This window comes from Pteronotus mesoamericanus, unplaced genomic scaffold, assembly GCF_021234165.1.
Source record: "Pteronotus mesoamericanus isolate MK-2021 breed Mesoamerican mustached bat unplaced genomic scaffold, CSHL_Meso_final scaffold_85, whole genome shotgun sequence".
Classification (NCBI taxonomy): Eukaryota; Metazoa; Chordata; class Mammalia; order Chiroptera; family Mormoopidae; genus Pteronotus; species Pteronotus mesoamericanus.
Genome location: NW_026555329.1, coordinates 35687846 through 35704443, shown reverse-complemented (window position 1 = coordinate 35704443; position 16598 = coordinate 35687846). Strand labels below are relative to the sequence as shown.

General features: G+C 37.3%; 1 protein-coding gene across 2 annotated transcripts in view; it reads left to right on the top strand.

The window, feature by feature from the left end:
• Positions 1–16598, top strand: part of RELN (reelin) — a 558168-nt gene that overhangs the window by 431599 nt on the left and 109971 nt on the right. For both annotated transcript variants that reach the window (XM_054564075.1, XM_054564074.1), the window contains exons 24-27: positions 491–677; positions 8729–8934; positions 11945–12116; positions 12608–12808. In XM_054564075.1, the coding sequence (XP_054420050.1) occupies positions 491–677; positions 8729–8934; positions 11945–12116; positions 12608–12808 (766 nt within the window). The remainder of the gene's footprint in view (positions 1–490; positions 678–8728; positions 8935–11944; positions 12117–12607; positions 12809–16598) is intronic.

Here is a 16598-nt window from a genome sequence, read left to right as displayed (position 1 = left end):
GGTTGCATACAAGGGGAGATGGTGATTATAGCTAATGAGGGTGAAATAGGAACACACTTGAATGCTTAAAGACTCTAAAAGAGATATAATTTAATCAGAAAGAGGAACGATAAATCATGACCAGAGTTACATGTTGGTTGAGCAAACATTTATATGTGACTTTTTAAGGCTACAGGAAAACCCCTCTATCTTCCCTCCCCACTAGACACACACACACACACACACACACACATCCTTCTTCCTCACTACTTGATGCCGCAGTTCTGCTACAGCATTATTTCTTTTAAGAAAGGGTTCTATTCATTATTTTTTTGAAGTATGAATAGTTAAAGGTTGTTGCTATCACATATACAGATTAACGCTGTAAAGAAAAATCCAGCATGAATGCTGAGACCAGAGCAAAAGTAAATCCTATGAAATGTTGCAGGTCACCTGGCCATGGCACTCACAGATGAAACTATGGCTTGTTTATGTATCCCTCTCTCTCTAGGTGCGACCAGGGGTATCAAGGCACCGAATGCCACCCAGAAGCTGCTCTTCCTTCTACAATTATGTCCGATTTTGAGAACCAGAATGGATGGGAGTCTGACTGGCAAGAAGTTATCGGGGGAGAAGTTGTAAAACCAGAACAAGGATGTGGCGTCGTGTCTTCTGGATCATCTCTTTATTTCAGCAAGGTATGACTTCAGGCTGAGAAGCATTGATGGCTCAGTCACGACTGAAGCATGGGAATAATGATCAAGGCAATGGCTGTTTCAATATGTGACTCATTGATGGAACAGTCTGAACTCTGAAAGTACAAATATGAGAAGGTTTTCTTTTTCCCCACATTCCCTGCTTATAACTGGCCCTTTTCAAATTCCTATCCCTTAACTACATCTGGGAAACTTTTATAGATTTCTGATGGATTGTTTTGGTTACTACAAATCCAGGATAGGCCAATTTAAAAATCCTGCCCCTCTTATACCTAATTTAAATCTCACTGCTTTCGCTTCCTCCAAAGCCAGACAGTCTGTGTCTTGCGGGTCTTTGAGTGGGTCAGGGTCCTGGTCACTTCTCACTCAGCCTTGAAGGGTGTGTGAACATGCAGGTCTCTAGGTGGGGGTATAAATAATGGTGGAGCTGGTGGCGTTATAGAAGTTAAGAGCAGCAACTTTGGAACCAGACTGCCTGCTTCAATCTGATTACACCACTTCCTAGCTCTGTTACTTTGAGCAAATTCCTTAAACTTTCTCTGACTTGGCTTCCTCATCTATAAAGTGGAGATAATAAGAGTATCTACCTCATTCGGGTTATTGTGCAGATTAAATGCATCAATATACTTGTAAATCATGTGGGACAGTACCTAATACATAGAAAGCACTTATATAAGGATTTATTAAATTTGTCAATCCATTAACCTCAAAAGTATGATTTGAAGGAGGAATAATGGTGGGTGCGGAGAGCTGTTCCTAGGGAACTGATTAGCACTTCTTGGTGAGCAAACATCTTGAGGCTGATTTAGGCTCAGTTTGGTGGCTGCTGGTGGTATCTGCTGATGTGAGACTGTCTTAGTCACCTCAAGCTACTAAAACAAAAATACAGCATATAAAAATACCATAAAAAATATACCATTGGATGGCTTAAACAGCAGACATTTGTCTCTCACAAAAAGCTGGGAAGAAGATGAAAACAGCAGATTTGGTGTCTGTTGAGGATCCACTTCCTAGTTCAGAGATGCCATCTTCTCTTTGTGTCCTCACATGGTGAAGACAGCAGAGAGAGAGAGAGCAGGCTTTCCTACGCCTCTTCTTATGAGGGCACTAATCCCATAATGAGGATTCCACCCTTACAACCTAATTGCTTGCCAAAGGCCCCATACCTCCTAATACCATTGTTTTGGGAGTTAGGCTTTCAGTATATGAATTTGAGGTGCACAAACATGAAGTACATAGCAGAGACCTGCATAAAAGTTTTTCTTGCAGTGTTCAGCTTCCCCAGTGGCAGCACCAGGTTAGGTAAACAGGGCAGTGTACACAAACTAGGAACTGAGGAGTCAGCCTGAATCTCTAAGACTAATTATCTCGGAACACCTCCAACCCATGTTGCTTGGTTAGGGATAAGGGCGGGGGAACGACCTCTCTTGCTACAGTTTAGACATGACATTCTTTTCTTCCTTCTTTCTCCAATTCATCTATTCATATCATCTCTAAAAGGACTGGAGGGGAAGCAGTTCCCATTCTCAGCCTGAGCAATGTCTCTAAGCTCAACTATTGACAGCTCTCTTTAGAATGTGAGGTACTTAACACCACTTCTTTCCAGCAGGAACTACAGCCACCAATTCTAGGACAATTGGAAATGTGCCACTCTTCATCGCATAAGAAGCACACAGGTGTGGGTGATGTACCACAGGGCTGATAGGTTGAGGAATTTAGGCAGAAATCCAAGACAAGTCTATTTATGCATATACAAAAATAGGTACAGGTTTTGTTTTGATGCAGGTGCAGAACAAAGGATCGGCAAGTAAACAAGATAAAGAATGATAGAAACTCAGGAATGGATTCCATTTAATGGTATTTCCTATCTATTGACATTGAAAGTCCCCAGGATCTTATTGTCAGATATAATAGTCAATAAGTGATTGTGAATATTGCATAGATCCAAATATACTGTATAATTGTGCAGAAATGGGAAGACTGTGTCTCCCTTAAGTTTCAATTTTAAACAAGATTATGAATTCTTAACCAATATGTACCCAAATACTCCAATAAACATGTGTATGTGCACACACAGAGAGATTTTGAACATATAAAGTTATAATCACTATTTCTTACACATGGATTTGTACCTGGGCTCCAAACCTCAATAATTGCTTCACCTTACAGAGTTAAAACATCTATATGTATCTCAGTTTTCTCAACTGTAAGATGGAATGTTTGAAGGATTAAGTGAGTTAATGCAGCTAAAGAATAAATAGAAATAGTTCAATAAGTGTTAACCATCATAATTACATCTTATGAGGTTAAATTATAAATCATTATCATTGAATATTTCCCTATATATGCCCTTCCACTAACTTGAAATCAGCATTTCAAAAGTAAAATCCTTCTCCTAGCTCAACCCAGCTTTCTCCCTCAATTTTTATCAAAATATCTGAGGATCTTTTTTTTTTTTGCTTTTTTCCCATGTTTCAGTCAGATCATTTTTGAATTCTAAGTGAGAGAAACTAGCTTAAACAAAGAAGAAAAATTGTTCACGTTATCAAAACACAGGGACAGACTTACTGTCAAGATGGAGGCATAGGTTAACACAGCTGGCCTACTTGCACAGCCACAGAAAAAATTATAGCTAAATTACAAAATAACTATAACCGAAAATCATCAGAAAATCGAGGTATAGAAGTCCACAAACCAAAGAATTAAAGAAGTCACATTCATTCAGACAGGTAGAAGGGGCAGAGATGCAGAGGCATTGAGGCGCCGATGGGAGGGTTCCACACCTATGTGTGGTGGACAAAAATTGGGAAGGATGTCTCGAGAACAAGGGATCCAAGCCCCACACCAGACCACCCAGCCCAGGGTTCCAGTACCAAGAAGATAATTCCCCATAACTTCTGGCTATAAAACCAGTGGGGGTTGAGGCAGCAGAATAAACAGAAGGATTCTCAGGCAGCTCCTCTTAAAAGACCCACAGTGGAATTAAGACTTATGCAGACACACTCTCTTTAGGCTCCGTCATTGGAGCAGCAGCTTCAAGTGCACTAGTGGCACATGGGGATAAACTGAAGTATCTGGCATGAGGGCGAGTGCCAGGGAACAGCTTCCTCCCAGACAAAACTCCAGAGGTCAGGTAGCAGCCATTGTCACTTTTCTGAACCCCCCTCACACAGAGGGCCACAGAGCTACTGCACCATATCTGAGATGCTATCAACCTAGCTCACAGGGGTTGCCCTGCCCTAGCAATTACCCAAGCCTCTGCCCTATCCAACTTACAGGTGTGCTTTTCTACATTACACCATGCTACTTAGCCAAGGAGTCAAAGAAGCTCTACCTTATACATAGAAACAAACACAGGGGGCCTGCCAAAATGAGGAGACAAAGAAATATGGTCCAAATAAAAGGACAGAACAAAACTACAGAAAAAGCACTAAACAAAATGGAGATAAGCAATCTATCAGATGAGTTCAGAACACTGGTTATTAGGATACTCAAGGAACTCACTGAGTACTTCAACAGCACAAAAGAGACCCAGGCAGAAATGAAAGTTACAGTATGTGAAATAAAGAAAAATTTATAGGGAATCAACAGTGGAGTGGATGAAGCCAAGAATGAAATCAATGATCTAGAACACAAGGAAGAAAAAAATTTAATAAGAACAGCAAGAAAAAAGAATCAAAACAATTATAAAAAAACAAAGATAGGGTAAGGAGCCTCTGGGACAACTTGAAATATACTAACATTTGAAATATAGGGGTGCTGGAAGGAAAAGAGAAAGAGCAAGAAATTGAAACCTTATTTGAAAAAATAATAAAAGAAAACTTCCCTAATTTGGTGAAGGAAATAGACATACAAGTCCAGGAAGCACAGAGAACCCCAAATAAGATGGATGTGAAGAGGACCACACCAAGGCACATCATAATTAAAATGCCAGAGGTTAAAGATAAAAAGAGAATCTTAAAAGCAGCAAGAGAAAAGCAGAGAGTTACCTACAAAGGAGTTCCCATAGACTGTCAGCTGATTTCTCAAAAGAAACTTTGCAGGCTAGACGGGATTGGCAAGAAGTATTCAAAGTGATGAAAAGCAAGGACATACAACCATCCAGCAAAGCTATCATTTAGAATGGAAAGGCAGATAAAGTGCTCCCCAGACAAGGTAAAGCTAAAGTTCATCATCACCAAGATGTTATTATGTGAAATGTTAAAGGGCCTTACTTAAGAAAAAGAAGATCAAAACTATGAACATTAAAATGGTAAATTCACAACTATCAACAATTGAATATGAAAACCAAGCTAAGCAAACAAGCAGAACAGAAAGAGAATCATAGATATGAAGCTCATTTGAATGGTTACCAGTTGGGAAGGGGAAGGAGGAGAATAGGGGAAAAGGTACAGGGATTAAGAAGTACAAATTGGTAGGTTCAAAATAGGCTGGGGGATGTTAAGAACAGTAGAGGAAATGGAATTGCCAAAAAATGTATATGCATGACCCATGGACATAAACTACTAAGGGGGGGATTGCCAGAGGGAATAGGCTTACTGGGTGGAGGGAGCCAATGGGAGGAAAATTGGGGCGACTATAATACAATCAATAAAATATGTTTTTAAAAACCCAGGAATGCCTTAGTCAGAACTGGCCTCAGAGATATCTGGAACTGGAAACTCAGGTGCTCACAGGGCTCCCTCCTTGAGAGTAGACTCTGTTTTCAATTCAGGTCAGCCACCATTATGAGATTGGAATTATGGCCACAGAGCTTTCTAAGCAGCACCGTAGAAAATTCTGAGGACAGTTTCTGATTGGCCAATCACAGTGTCCTGGGGATGGTGGGCTGTGATTTGCATGGCCAGCCCACCAGGCATGTACTCACTGCTTTGGTAGAGGTGGGACACACAGTTTGGCAATCCCCACCCGCTAGCATGATCGGAATAGAGACGAGACAGTAACCCAAAGGAAATCACCCTAGATTAATTTATCTGGAAACATGCTTCTATCCTGTCCTTTTTCTGGCACAGATGTTTAGGATGGTCTCCAGTACTGCTGCCCTAATTGCATAACTTATTTTCTTTTTCCAAACATAAGCGCTCTGCCCTGCAAAAGAAACTCCCCTCCTCACTCCAGGCTTTGCCAATTTCCCTATCTTTGCTTAGTCTCCACTGCCTACCATTCTGCCTTCCATCATCTCTGCATCCACATAAACCTTGCAGCATCCTGCTCAAATCCCACTGCTTCTGTGGAGCTTTCTGGAACTATGGCAAACTACACTAATATCTTTTTTTTTTTTAATTTATCTCTTATCTGTGTCCTATGCAGATAGAGATTATATTTTTATTCTCACTGTAACCAGTTAGGTGCAGAGTCCTACTGCCTGAGCCAACTCTCGATAAGGAGCACAACTCAGACTGCATGCCTTAGGCTAGTCATTTACATATCAATAAATACCCTTGAGACTGAATAGATTGGAGAATTGATAAATGATGGTGGGAGTAAATGAGGTCAACAAGGAATAGAACTTGATCTGCAGCCCAACGTTGTCACTACTGACACCGCACATACATATCTGTAAATTCTCCTTTTAAGTTTCTTCTCCTAACTCATGGTATTATACCTGATAAAATTGGTGCCCAATAATATTTGTTGAAGAAATGAATGAATGAATGAATGAATGAATATTGGAAAACAGCAAAAGGGGCTAAAAATGATTATTTTAAAATAAATATAATATAATTGTTTTCTACTGGCATTTGATTTTAAAAGGTTTTAATTGGAGATAAAAGGTGAAGTTTTATGAAGTATTTTAGTAGAAGTTTTGTTTTAAAGGCTCCAAAGTCTGAAGGCATTTCCTTTAAAATCTGTTTTCTTTTATTCTTTTATCTAAATCCTTAAAACAGTAAGCTATTTTATCCTGGAATGTTGGTGGAAAGTTGGAAGGTATTTTTTACACTCCAGGAATGAGGAGATCCTTACCTTACTATTCTAACACACATGCACACACACACTGCATGCTTGTTTATGTCTACACATGCACGTGTGAATACATCCTCAGAGAATAATGGAAAAGCTGCAAAGCATGTGTCACATCATATTCTAAATTCTAACAGAACATATGCTATGAGGCATTTTCCTTTTTCCTTTTTTTCTTCCTTTAAAATAATATTCAGCATTTCAGGTCACTAGACAAAAGAGAATGACTTGTGCTGTTTTCTAGAAAAAAAAATCTTCTGTGTCAAAACAAACACATGCATGATAGTTTCCACCATTTACAAAAAATCCCACAAAAGAGTCTTCCAAAGCCTCTGGAGACCAACACCTTCACCTCCTGGAAAAACACACTGCTCTATAAAATTCACAATAAACCAATCATTCCAACCAGCTAATTGGGATAATGGGATTTTTATAATTCTCTTCACCTTACACCTTTATCCTTCTGGCTTAGTTCCACATGTGAAGTTTTTCATAAGAGTTTGCTGGATTGGAATTAACCAGCTGGGTTCTGTAGTTCTTGTCTCAAAATCATCCTTCCTGTAATAATTCTAGGCGAGATTATAATAATCTCTGAGGTATTTCTCACTTGCACTATTTCAAATCAACAAGAAAAATCAAAAGCACAGATAACACATTGAAAATGCATATTACTTTTAAGATTTACTCAAATACATACTTAAAATTGAGAGTTACAAAAAATAAGTTCCTATGTCAGGATTAATTTCAGCTCTCATTTCACTGAACCCCTTTTTGGTTTCAGTGAAGAGGGGGAAATCTCTTAATTGGCTTTAGATTTTTAAGTACCCTTTTCATTAGCCCCAAGTATTTCACCTGCGACTTATAACTGAAACCCTTTCTTAATTAACTTGGTGAATTTGTGCAGGGTTTAAATTATAAGTGTGAGGGGTGTTTTTCTCTAAACTGGCTATCCTATTGTAGTTTTTCTTCCCAACTCATAACTAAACTTGGAGAGTTGGGAGCTCTCCAAGACCAGTTCGAGCAGGCCATGCATTAACTTTGGCACAATCTGGGTGGAGGAATCTCATCATCAAACCTTTTTTCAGTCTCATTAGCATGAAACTATTTACACACAACAGGAATCAGGACAGACCTTGTCAATTTGTATCTAACATCGCACAACAGGACTGTGACCTCTATGGGACACACTAAGCAAAGGAAGCATGTTGGTGGATTTGATGAAATTTTTAACATTTTTAAGACACAAAGAGATCATGTAGTGGTCACCAAAACTTACTTAAATGATCCCTCCCAATCTCTCTATTTCCAAATGAGAGACTGAGAGAGAGGCAGAGACAGACACACTGACTGGGAGCCCGAAGGACCCAAGTCCTCTTTCTTTTTTATCAAGTTTCTATCTTAAACCTGTTTTACTTTCATTCTCACGGAGGAGGAGGTCCAAGTATACCTCTCAGGAAGACATTCAGTGTGCTAGGCAAGTTTCATGCAAAATTTTATTTCATGTAATTATCACAACACCCTATAAGGAAGGCATTATTACCCATATTGTCCCTTTGAGGAATATAAAAGCTCAGAAAGATCGCACAGCTAAACAGCACGCATAATGGGCTGAGATTCAAACCCAGCTCCGGCTGATCTCTAAGTATATGGTCTTTCAGATTCTCCCTTACTTTGCCTGGAGGAGATTCACAAAGCAAACATTGGAAGTGTTTTAATTTAAATTAATTTTATTTTATTTTTAAAGACCTTTGAATACTCTTTGGTGTAATTAACAGTTCCCAATGATCTCATGACCAAGTCTGGTAATCAGTGATGTAGAGACTAAACAAATATATCCAGGAACAGTCGCCATAACCGAAGCAGAGATAATTAAATGGCAAAACTTGCTCCTCTCAACAGTAAATGATAACAAAAAAATAAATAAATAAATTTTAATTTAAAAAAATCAATAGATGGGGATAAAATCATCTCCACATAATGCTAGGATGCTCATATGAATTTGCAACTAAAACAGCAAAATGCCTAAGAGCTCCCAGATAACTGAACCTGTGGTGTTTCTGTCCTTTGGAAAGGCTGGAAAAAGACAGCTGGTGAGCTGGGATCTGGACACTTCTTGGGTGGACTTTGTCCAGTTCTACATCCAAATAGGCGGAGAGAGTGCTGCATGCAACAAGCCTGACAGCAGAGAGGAGGGCATCCTCCTTCAGTACAGCAACAATGGGGGCATCCAGTGGCACCTGCTGGCAGAGATGTACTTCTCAGACTTCAGCAAACCCAGGTAACCAAACCCTGATGGCCTTCCAGTGGTTTCAAGGAACAGTAAAGATTACACTGTTCTTGAGGTGTTTCCAAAATGTTAACTGTTGCAAAAATAGACAAACTCATAGCTATCTGGTATGAACGATAACCTAATACATAAACATTCCATTTCATTTATGTTTTTGGACAGAAAGCACTTGTATTCATATTTGAATTTTTAAAGAATTTGAGAGAAAAAAAATGTGGCTAGAGAAAAGTGAGACCATTTTTTCCCCAAAGAAACTCTGTGACATAGGGGTATTCCAAGCATTTCTGGGGTTTTAGTAGTACACACATGAAATATATTCATCTGTTAGATTTAACAGCAAGATGGATTTTGTCAAATCTTAATATAGCTGCACCCAGAGCTAGTCCTAGACAACATATGAAGCAGTCTGTGGAGCTTGGATTTTCTAAAATTTTTCACTGGCCCATTCCTGTCTTCATTTTGATGGATGGGGAACATATGTAATGAAATGTCTTAGGTAATGACTATTTAGAAAAACGCTAATTTTTGTACCAGGCAATCAGTGTATTTAGCTATATTAATTTTTTTTGCAGCTATGTAGTATTTTGAAATTCTGTATTTGTACTTTTAGGGTATTCCTTTTTATAATCTCTATATTTGCACTTTCCCACAAAGATAAAATTTTTTGTTTATGTATGTTGACCAATCGTTATTGAGCTTTAACATTCTAAAGTTGTCCCTGTTTTACATTTTACAACTGAAACTTTTTTATTGAAAAAATTATTGAAGAATAGATTCAAATTTTTATAACTTAGATATTTTTAAATGCTACTTAAAATATAGCTATTTTGTAGACTGAAGTTTCATATGTTTATTGTTTTGAAAACATTGAGTAGTTTAAAGGTGACCTGATTTTCCATAATATAACAGACATTGACATACAGACAGACCAAACAAAAGCTCTTTTTCTAAGGACACATGGGAGAGGAAGCAACCAGAGGAAAGGCAACGAGGTAAAACAAGAAAGATGATCCAGAGAAAAAGTCAGGAATGGTGAGTGGGAGGCGGCACTGGGTGAGATTCCCCCAGTACAGTAGAGAGGGAATTCGAATGGTGCCAAGCTGGTTTTAAAACAATTTAAAGTAATTCAAATTATTTTTCCAAGTAACATCATTGTCATTCTGGAAATTAAAGTGACTAGATTACTATGTAGACAAACATAACTTTAACAGCTTTTTCCAATTCAAGAAATATTTAGCTTTGTTTTTATGGGAATTTTTCTTTAGGGCCAGGATATGTCACCAGATTTTCAAGGAGTTTATGACAGTAAAACAGCTGAGAAACTCTGAGTTGGAAGATAGCAGAAAAAGACCCTATTCACGATGGCTGATGCATAAATAAATATAAGAATAACTTTAACAATTCTAAGAATCTCTGTAAAGAAAATTTCAGAACTATCTTCAAAGATAAAAGAAAACAAATTAGTGGAAAATGATACAGCCCCCTTGGATAGGAAAACTTAATATTGTGATATGGGTATATTTCAATTTATGTTTAATGCAATCCAATCAAAATCCTAGACACATTTTTTTTTTACACCATATATCAAGAAATACAAACTGGCAAAAATAGCTTCAACTTTTGGAGAAAAAATAGAGGAATGCCCTACATGATGTTAAAATGTTATATACCCTAAATAATTATAATAGAATGATAGTGGTACATGGATAGAACAAATGATGAAGCCAAATGAATGACCCAGAAATTGACTCAAATATATAAGAATTTATATGTGAAAAAGAGATGAATCAACTATCAATGGGAAAGAAATGGATATTCAATCAGCTGGTGTTAGAAAATAATCAGCTCTTGGGGGAAAATATCAATTTAGATTATCACCTTCCATCACCAAAAACTTGTTAAAGACAGGTTAAATACTCAATATTTAAACATGTAAGTTACTATTTGACTTTGGGAAAAGATCTAAACTTTCTAAACATAAATTCCATGGAAATATTGACAAAGAAAAGGACTACTTAGAAATATACTACATGCAAATATAAAACTATACACATGTAACACATGTATGTCAAAAAATACAGAAAGCAATGAAGGAAAGGAAAACAAACAAATTATTTGCAATCATTATGAAAAACAGAGGGTCAATGTAAAGAGCTTATACAAATCAGGAGAAACACTAAGATCCCAATAGAAAAATGGGTAAAAGGAATAAGTAGATATTACAAAAGAGGACATATAGATGTTTAGTAAAACATGAATAATATCCAACCTCTTTTGCAATAATAAATACATCATTTTCAACAGTCAAATGGTCATTTTTAAAACATAATGCCAAGTGCTTTCTCCACACAGGAGCAGCAAGACAGGCACTCTCATGTCATCCTGCAAACTTATGACCCTTCTAGAAAGGAGGAAAAATCAAGAATCTTAAATGTGGCCAGTTTACTTCACCTTGTAATTCTGTTTCTAGGAATCTTACCTTAAGAAATAAACCAAAGTGGAGATAAAGCTTTGTTCATAAAGATTTTCATCACAGAAATAATACACATCAAAATTTTAACAAAGGCCAACCCCATACAGTAGATTATGGGTGGGTTTTGTTTCATTTTTAGTGCATACTTATGTTTTCCCACAATAAGTAAGAATGGCTTTGAAAAAAATTGAATGCTATTTTAATGTAATAATATTCAAAGGAGCAGTTTTTTCTTGAAAATGATGTGACTATTACCATGGTAGTCAAAAGACATTGTTCAGTGAATCAAACACAGCTGAAATATCACCTCTAAAAGATACAGTTCCAAATGTAATAAACATGATCAGGACTAAATCAGCTTACAACATCAAACCTCTTGTCTGATCTTTTAAGCTTAGAAAATTTTCAAAAATATCAAGAGATCAAACAAAACTAAATTTTTTCTTTTTGCTATTCTTATGATTTTAACAGCTGCTAAGAAAGACACAGCATTCCTTTCCTAACCATTAGTGATTTGCTTCTGTGCAGATTTGTCTATCTGGAGCTTCCAGCTGCTGCCAAGACCCCTTGCACCAGGTTCCGCTGGTGGCAGCCTGTGTTCTCTGGGGAGGACTATGACCAGTGGGCTGTCGATGACATCATCATTCTGTCAGAAAAGCAAAAACAGATCATCCCAGTTGTCAACCCAACTTTACCCCAGGTATTTCCCATGTCTATAATCCAAGAAGACAATTACAAAAGTAGATAGGATTAAAGAACTTCTTACTTCCCCAAGGATTTAGTACTTGAACATGTAATATAAGTTTTCTGCGTGTGTACTTAATTTTTGTTTGCAGTTAATTTTTGTTACCTCTTTATGCTACTAGTTCCCAGATTATTTAGATGTAAAAAATAAAAAAAAACCTATGAAGTCTGGCCAAGTCATCAAAATGATTATTAGTGTGATTATAAAATTAGATGCAAAATGGCAAAATATTTTCAGTTATTATATCATCAGAACAAGAAATTCATTCAAAAATTAGTTAATTTAGCAATAAAAATTAACAATAAAAAATTAGTTAAATTAGAGATTATGCTGTATTTTCCTAGAAATACAAATGGAACATTGTTCTACATGTCATGAACTGAAAATTTCTTTGTTTACAAAGCTATCAAATTGCCTTTCTGTGTTGTTTGTATTGTTTCTATTAGAACTTTTATGAGAAGCCAGTTTTTGATTACCCTATGAATCAGATGAGTGTGTGGTTGATGTTGGCTAATGAAGGAATGGTTAAAAATGAAACTTTCTGCTCTGCCACGCCATCAGCCATGGTATTTGGAAAATCAGATGGGGATCGATTTGCAGTAACTCGAGATTTGACTCTGAAACCTGGATATGTGCTACAGTTCAAGGTATTTATGCACAAACTTCTTCCCAGGGCAGGTCAAGGAGCAAAACATCTTCCATATTTATAAGTGAAGTTGACAAAGGATGCAAATTTTTTTATGCTATTAAAGAAGGGACTCAAACAACATTTCAATAATCTTAAATGGCCGTTTTTTTAGCTCTACTCAAAAGGAAACAGCTTATCACTTTTTAAGGAGCCCTAGACGTTATAGCTATGTCATTGTATTTCTTTAAGTGCCTATGGAACTCTACTAGAATTAAAAAAAAGGAAATTGACTTTTAGGAATTCAATCTGATTGTGACAATGAATCCCATGCTTCTGAATGATAATAGGTAAGTTCTCTTTCAGTTTACTAGTGCTTTTAGGACTTGTGAGTTATTTTATGTTTTTACTCTAGAAATTTTTGAAACAATTTCTCTTCCTTTGATTCTGTCAGTTTCTAATTTAATTATCATTGCTCCCTTAAAAGCTTGTTGTTTTTCAGCAGTGTGATAAAACATCATATAGCAAGTATTTACTTTGACAAGCCCTTCTTTTCAGAAGCCTAATCAAAATTTCATTGTGTTTATGATAAAATCCCATTGGTGAATTCTGGGGTCGAAAGTAATGCAGTTTTAATGAGCTAGCACAACTACATGCTAGCTTACATAACGGCAGGATGCAGATGCTAAATAATTTACAAATGGAATTATTAAAGAGATCAGATGTTTATAGGCAGCTCTTCAAATATAGTTTCCACTGGTCTGTAAACAAGGAAGTTGATTACTGAACTGTTTTCCTCTGTTTAGATTGTGATGCTAAACTACAATGGAAAAGCCATTAATAACAATATATGACTCTATGTTAATATGTTGGTACTGCCTAAAGTGGCAACAAAATAACAGCAACAGCAAATACATTTCCAGAATACTATGCTGTTTCTCATCTGATACCTTTTTTTTATTTAGTTAGCCATAAAATCAAGATAGTATAGGTCTTAAAGTCTGCAAGATAGTATTCTAAAGTCTACAAAATCTAAATAAAGAAAACATTATTAAATGTTCCAGGTCTTTAAACAACCAGTAAGAATGAATAATGCCTAAGAAAACTCTCAGCTCTCAGATTATACCAGCAGACTATTGATTTGTGGCTGTTAGTTCATGATATATAATATGGGTCATTTGGGGATTGACAATATATATTTGGCATCTCTAAGAAGAACTTGGTGTCATTTATTAAAAAAAGTACAGCACTGGTACATTTTATGTGCATATCAAACACTGGGTGCTAGAAAAATGTGGCCCTAGCTCTCAAGGGTCTCAGAAACTAGTAAGTGAGCCAGAAAAGTGAACAGTCACAACACAGTCACAATAGTACCAGTATTATAGCAGAAATAGGCTCTGGATGCTACAAAAGTACCTAGCATAGTACCTGGCATGTGGCAGGTGCTCCAAAAATATATTAGTTGAATAAATGGGTGGGTGGAAGGAAGGAAGGAAAGAAGGAAGAGAGGGAGGGAGGGAGGGAAGAAGGGAGGAAGGGTTGAAATTGGGAAATCTCTGGAAATACAGAGATTTAGCCAGCTGAACAATGGAGGGGGAGGATTTCCAGTTAGAGGGAACAGAATGCGCAAATATATGGAAATACAAAGAAGTGCAAATGAGAATGGAAAATTTGAAAACTTTAAAAAATTTAGAATGTACCACAGAGGTGACAAAGTTGATCCTAATTGGCTTTATATGACACACTAAGACCCTTGGACTTTAACCGAAGAGCAGTGAGCCATGGACTGTAGGAATCAGACCTGTGTTTCTGATTATTCTGGCAGCAGTATGGGGGTTACCAGAAGGGGAAACTGGAATCAACAAGTACATTGATTCATTAATTTATTCAGCAAATATTTATAAAGCCTCTCCTATGTGCCAGGGTCTGTTCTAGGCTATGGAAAGAAATAGGAACAAAGAGTGTGAACTAGAGTGGTGGAGGGTGGTCACCATTTTATAAAGGGTTGTCAGGTTAGCCTCACTGATAAAAATTACTTTTAAGTTAAGGCCTGTAAAAAGTAAAGAAGTCATGGAGCTATCTGGGAAATAGCATTCCAGACACAGGGAACAAAAAGTACAAAGTCCTTGAAATAAGAATGTGCTTGGAAAAGTTCAAGAAATCATAAGGACACCTTTGTGACTAGAGCAGAGACAATGAGAAAAGGGAGATAGATGGGAAAAATAAGGTCAGTCATTGACTTCTGTGAATAAAATGGCTAACAGAAGAGTGACATACTCTGATTTAGGCTCTTAAAAATCACTCAGGCAACTGGGCTAGGGGTACAATGGCAGAGGCAAGGGCAGAGACAGAAAGACCAGCTGGGCTACTGTTGCAATGATCCAAGCAAGAGATGATGAAAACTTGGACATGTGTAATAGTGGAAGAAGCATAGAAAAGTGTTCAGACTATTGAGTAATTCTGAGTAAATTAAGAATGCAAGAGCAGCCATCGATGTAAGAAATAAGGAGTCCAGGTTAAGGCACAGCATGAGGTTCTATAAGTAGGTGGATCTGAGAGATGTTAAAGGAGTCTAGTCAACAAATGATTTATTGGTGACCTATTGGACGATGGAATGGATTCTAGAATGACTCCCACATTTCTGGCTCCAGTCACTGAAACTGGAAATATGAGGGTAGACCTAAAAAAAACAGAATTATCTTCTGGAGGGCAGGCCTCTTGTAGTACAGGCTTCCCCTGCTAGGTGAGTGTTCTTGGAACCCATCTGTATCAGTGTACCACATGGTGGTATTGTGAGAGGCTGCATTCAGCGTCAGTGATTTTTTTCTGAAGGCTCTTTCAGTGTTTGCCCATTTCATGATGGGTGATTTATGAGCGCACCTGCCCACACTGTGCTGAGTGTCCAGCAGTTTTTGACCAAAAATGGCATGACCCCTGTGCCCCACCCTCCCTATTCACCTGATCTCGGCCCTAGAGACTTTTTTGTTTGTTTGTTTCCCTGAGTGAAAAAAGTCCTCAAAGGGAAACATTTTGCCAGCATGGAGTAAATAAAATGAAAAAAAAAGGACAGGAGCACTAAAAGCCATGAAAATAGACAAGTTCAAAAATTGTTTGAGTAGTAGAAAAAAAGTCTCCATAAGTATATTGCATCAAATGGAGAGTATTTTGAAGAAGACTGAAGATTAAACACATAAGAATAAATACACAATTTTTTATAAAAACATTTCTGCTTTGGGGAGTTCCTCCCCATACAGTAGAAGGATTTGTTTTGGGGTGGTGGATGATGAGAATATGTGTGGACTTGTGGAACTATGGTTGCCTGAGGACTGTTGAATTGGAAATGCACAAGAAGCAGTTATGGACATTGTCCAGAGAGCTGGAGAGAGGCCATATCTGGGGGCCATAGGTATTCAGATGGGATTTGAAATTATTGTGAGATTATGAGCATATATACAGTAAAAAGATAGGAATGCCAACAATTACATCCTACGAGACATCAAAAGTTAAGAGGCAGACTAAATGATCAATTTTAAAAAACTCAGCTTGTTACAGAATTGTAAGTTCCATTGACTTATCCACTTTAGACACAATGGCTTTTGTAATAAGTCTAAGACAAAATGCTATGTAGTATGCCCAGCATGACTACTTGTACCACATGGCAACCAAAGCCTATGCTTACTAATGGGTAATGTATTAAAAGGAATTTCTATTATAAGAGTTAAATCACACATCTGAAAGGATCAAACCTTTACTGATATTCTTGACTCTTAATTATATGGGGGGGACCCCAAAAAACTCCCAGAATTTATTTA